Here is a 3,646-nt window from a genome sequence, read left to right as displayed (position 1 = left end):
AAAAAATTAGTCTAAGTATGACCAAAAAAGTAAAAAAAAAAAATCAGATACGGAGATGAGAAAAACGTAGAGTTTAAGTTCCCTATGTGGATTAAGGAAAAAACAGAAGGAAAGGAACAAAGAAAAGTATGACCAAAAAAGTAAAAAAAAAAAAAAAATCAGATACCGAGATGAGAATAACGTAGAGTTTAAGTTCCCTATGTGGATTAAGGAAAAAACAGAAGGAAAGGAACAAAGAAATTTACTAATATAAATTTTCTGTAAAAACAAAAAAGCTGGAGAACTATTAATGCAAGGGAAAGGCCTCCAGAGTTCTCACTCCAAGACACTACACAGAATTCATTCAATATCCTGCACTCCAAGCTTCTCTACTCTTAAATCTAATGTCTCTAACGTCACAAACTATAAAACTATAAATAAGTAAAGTTCGACCAAGTACCTAAAAGCAAGTCCATAATGAACCACATTCCTATTTAACTCCAACTACAGATTTGAGAAACCCAAGCTTCGCATCGACTTCTGCAGGATCACACGTGTCCTTCAAGGATGCAGGGGGCTCAATTCCAGTGAACACATACAGAGCTTTCAATTCTTCTATGCATGTCTCTCTTCGGGCGGCTTTATACCCCACTATTGTTCTCAGAGCATTCATTTGTTCCCAAATCTTCTCCTCACAGTGTATTGCCTGCAGTCAGATGATAGTTAAATGTGTGATCAATGTGATGAACTACTCTTCATGAGAAACCTACATATCCACGTTCACAATCCTTTGTGGTAAGCACATTTATAGGAAAGAAATGGTTCTAGTAGGGGTTTACCAGCACGAGGGACGGACATGCCTTGACATGGTAATTCATTAAAAAGTACGCTTTAAAAATGCTCAAGACAAGGGACCATCATTTAAATTGAAATTGAACATGTGTACATGACTATTCTAGCAGGTAATAAGATCAGTTTGATCAATAAAAGAATTCTGACCTTATACTTCAACTATTTGGAGCATGGCTCCCGATCTTAATGAGACTGACAGACATATATATTAAGTAATAGTTGCGTGACATGCGACATAAATTATCTTAGGCCTAACCTCATTGGATGGGGCATCCGTGGCATTTTCTACAGGAATTTTAGTGTTATCTGCTTCCTGAGCTTTTGTAGAAACAGGAAGATCTGAAGAATCAGAAGCGTCTTGGTGAAGTGAGTAACTAGATGAAGGCCAACTTTCTGCATATGTAGCATTTGAGTATAATCATTAGAATCACAATTAACCTTATAAACAAAAGCAAAACATGAAACAAATTAAGCTGAAAAGAAACTATTGCAGATGCTACCTTCAGTGTTCACTTCTTGAGGGGACCCCTGCAGACTAACTGTACTTAAATTTTCTGACAGGTCAAGCCCTTGTTCCTCATTGATCTCTCTTTCATCTTCATTGGAAAAAACCACATCTTTCTTCTCCTTATTCAGTTGATAGCTTGGATCTACAATGTTTTCATCTTTTGCTTGTCCTACAATCGATGCAGCAATTTCGACTGTAAGCCCCTTTGTAATGCTATCATCATTCGCAGTTTCACTCACGGGCCCTACTGGTTGCTCCCTTTTCTGAATATCCATTTCCACAGATCCCTTCATTTGCTCTTTGCTATCAGCTTTATTTTTTTCTACTTCAGTTTCAGATTCACTAGTTGGCATTTCCATCCCGTAATCAGCGACGGCATTTGCAGAAATTTGTAAAATTTGCTTATCATCTTTCTCAGTACCAACATGCACTTTTTCTGTACTCGGCTTATCATCCATATAACCTCTTTCCCCCTGGTCCCGGATTTTTTCTAATAATCCCCTAGTCTCCCTTACTAACTCTTCATCCTCTTCAATATCAGTAGACTGGGTGAAATGCACATCTACCTTTTCCATCAGAAATTGTTTTTCGTTCTCCTTATTGTTGCCATTCTCCTCATCTTCCACAAACTCAATCACAACATTGCAGGTCTCCTCTATTGGCTGTTTATCTCTCACATATTCCTCCTCTTTAACTTCATTTATTTCCGGAACCTCCTTTTCTTTTTGTTGTTCTCGAGTTGTCCCTCTAAATTTCTCATTCACTAAAGCATCAATGGCCCGAATTAACTGAACGTATTCATCTTTCTCTTTCACATTTCCGGATCCCAATGGCGTTTCATTCACAAGATTGCTGCTGCACTTTTCGTCCCTTTGGACAACAGCTTCAATACCCTGGCCCTTTTCTGCTGGCGGTTTGTTTCGACATTCCCCTATCATTGGCTGCTCTGTTTGCATTCCTGTTATTTCCTTAACTTCTTCAAAACTTTGGGATGGCCTTTCATTCATAAATTCACTATCATCTCCAGCTGATCTCTTTACATCATTTTGGACCCCATCTTTCTGATATGCACCCTTTTGCAAAATATCCCCCTTATCTGGTTCCTCATTTCTCTTGTCAACCAATTCAATTCTAGCCTCAATTTCTTCAATAATGTCCTCTTTTAACTCTTCTTCCTCCCTCTCTATGCTAATATCTCCTTTAATAACTTCATTTTGTACTCCATTAGTTTCTTCTTCTTCTTCTTCTTCCTCTTCTTCTTCTTCTTCGCCATTACATGCTTTTCCATATTCCAACAATAATGGGGCAGATCGCGAAGGCATTGGAAGTAACCTACTCATTAAAGTCTTAGTGCAAACATAGCTTACTAATAAGACTCCATAAGGGACCGAACAGACGAACCCAATAGCAGAAATAGCCATAATTGGAGGAAAGACAAGTGGTGCAGATGATATAACAATTCCAGTGACAAATATTTTCCTTCCCAATCTCATCAACCAACTTAGTTTGCCATTCTCACTATCCCCTGTTGATGATTCTTGGATTTCCCATTCTAATTCTCGATCATCCATCCTAGAACCACTTAAGCAAAGCCTTGAAATTAGTTTCTTACTTATCTAAACAACAAAAACTAGTATCACCAACAAAATCTAAATTGTATGCAGCTAACCTTTAGTATGGTTAATTTGTAACTTGGCTTCAGACTTTGATGGATGCTGCAAAACAGAAAAGTTTTTGAAACAGGAACCTAATTAATCTATCGTGAAGATGACTTCAAATTCTGAAACATGATCATCAAACTAAGTACATGACGAGGATTTAAAGGGGAGAGAAAAAGCAATGAAGAACAACAAAAAGAAAAAGGAATGAGAAAAGAACAGATTCGATTTGTGTAAGCCTTTAATTTTAGAAACTATACCTGAGAGTGGTAGATGAATGGTTAGTTTGAAAGTGGATGAGGCCATGACGAATCTTCTGAGAGAGTAGATGATGTTTCGATTGAAAACCTGGGAGGAAAAATGCAAAGTGTAAGAGGCAAGAGAACTAAAAGGAGAGTGGAGAGTGTTGACAATGACACGTGTTGGAAGAGGAGACGGGCAGATGTCGATTTGCATGCAGAGATTAGTTTCCGCAGTTCAACGTGTTTGCTCTACACTGGCAAGTGGCAACCTTAATAGCCCTGTTCTTTTTGCCTCTGCATGTGCAGCATTTCGATACAAATCAGTGGCTGTGTGAATACATCTATCTATATTTACAAGAAAATGCTCTCACTAAGTTTCAGGAAATTTAACTTAGAAATTAAAAATT

The 3,646-nt window shown here is 37.8% G+C and overlaps 1 protein-coding gene across 2 annotated transcripts; it reads right to left on the bottom strand.

The window, feature by feature from the left end:
- Nucleotides 1-224: 224 nt before the first annotated feature.
- LOC105785355 (uncharacterized) lies at nt 225-3,348 on the bottom strand. 2 transcript variants are annotated; one of them, XM_012611416.2, is made up of 5 exons: nt 3,258-3,348; nt 3,009-3,054; nt 1,332-2,920; nt 1,088-1,224; nt 225-685 (listed from the first exon to the last, which is right to left on the bottom strand). In XM_012611416.2, exons 3-5 carry the CDS (start codon nt 2,908-2,910, stop codon nt 470-472), a joined length of 1,932 nt encoding a protein of 643 aa, XP_012466870.1. In that variant the 5' UTR covers nt 2,911-2,920; nt 3,009-3,054; nt 3,258-3,348; the 3' UTR covers nt 225-469. The 2 variants fall into 2 exon arrangements, with proteins under 2 accessions (XP_012466870.1, XP_012466869.1); XM_012611415.2 differs by having other exon boundaries at nt 1,332-2,911.
- Nucleotides 3,349-3,646: the final 298 nt, after the last annotated feature.

This window comes from Gossypium raimondii, chromosome 13, assembly GCF_025698545.1.
Source record: "Gossypium raimondii isolate GPD5lz chromosome 13, ASM2569854v1, whole genome shotgun sequence".
Classification (NCBI taxonomy): domain Eukaryota; kingdom Viridiplantae; phylum Streptophyta; class Magnoliopsida; order Malvales; family Malvaceae; genus Gossypium; species Gossypium raimondii.
This window is presented reverse-complemented; position numbering and strand designations above follow the sequence as displayed.

Coding starts and splice junctions, on each gene's coding strand:
- LOC105785355 (XM_012611416.2), bottom strand. CDS start 2,910: ATGGATGATCGAGAATTAGAATGGGAAATCCAAGAATCATCAACAGGG. Junction 1,225..1,331: donor TCAAGAAGTGAACACTGAAG/GTAGCATCTGCA, acceptor CTACATATGCAG/AAAGTTGGCCTTCATCTAGT. Junction 686..1,087: donor CGGATGCCCCATCCAATGAG/GTTAGGCCTAAG, acceptor ATCTGACTGCAG/GCAATACACTGTGAGGAGAA.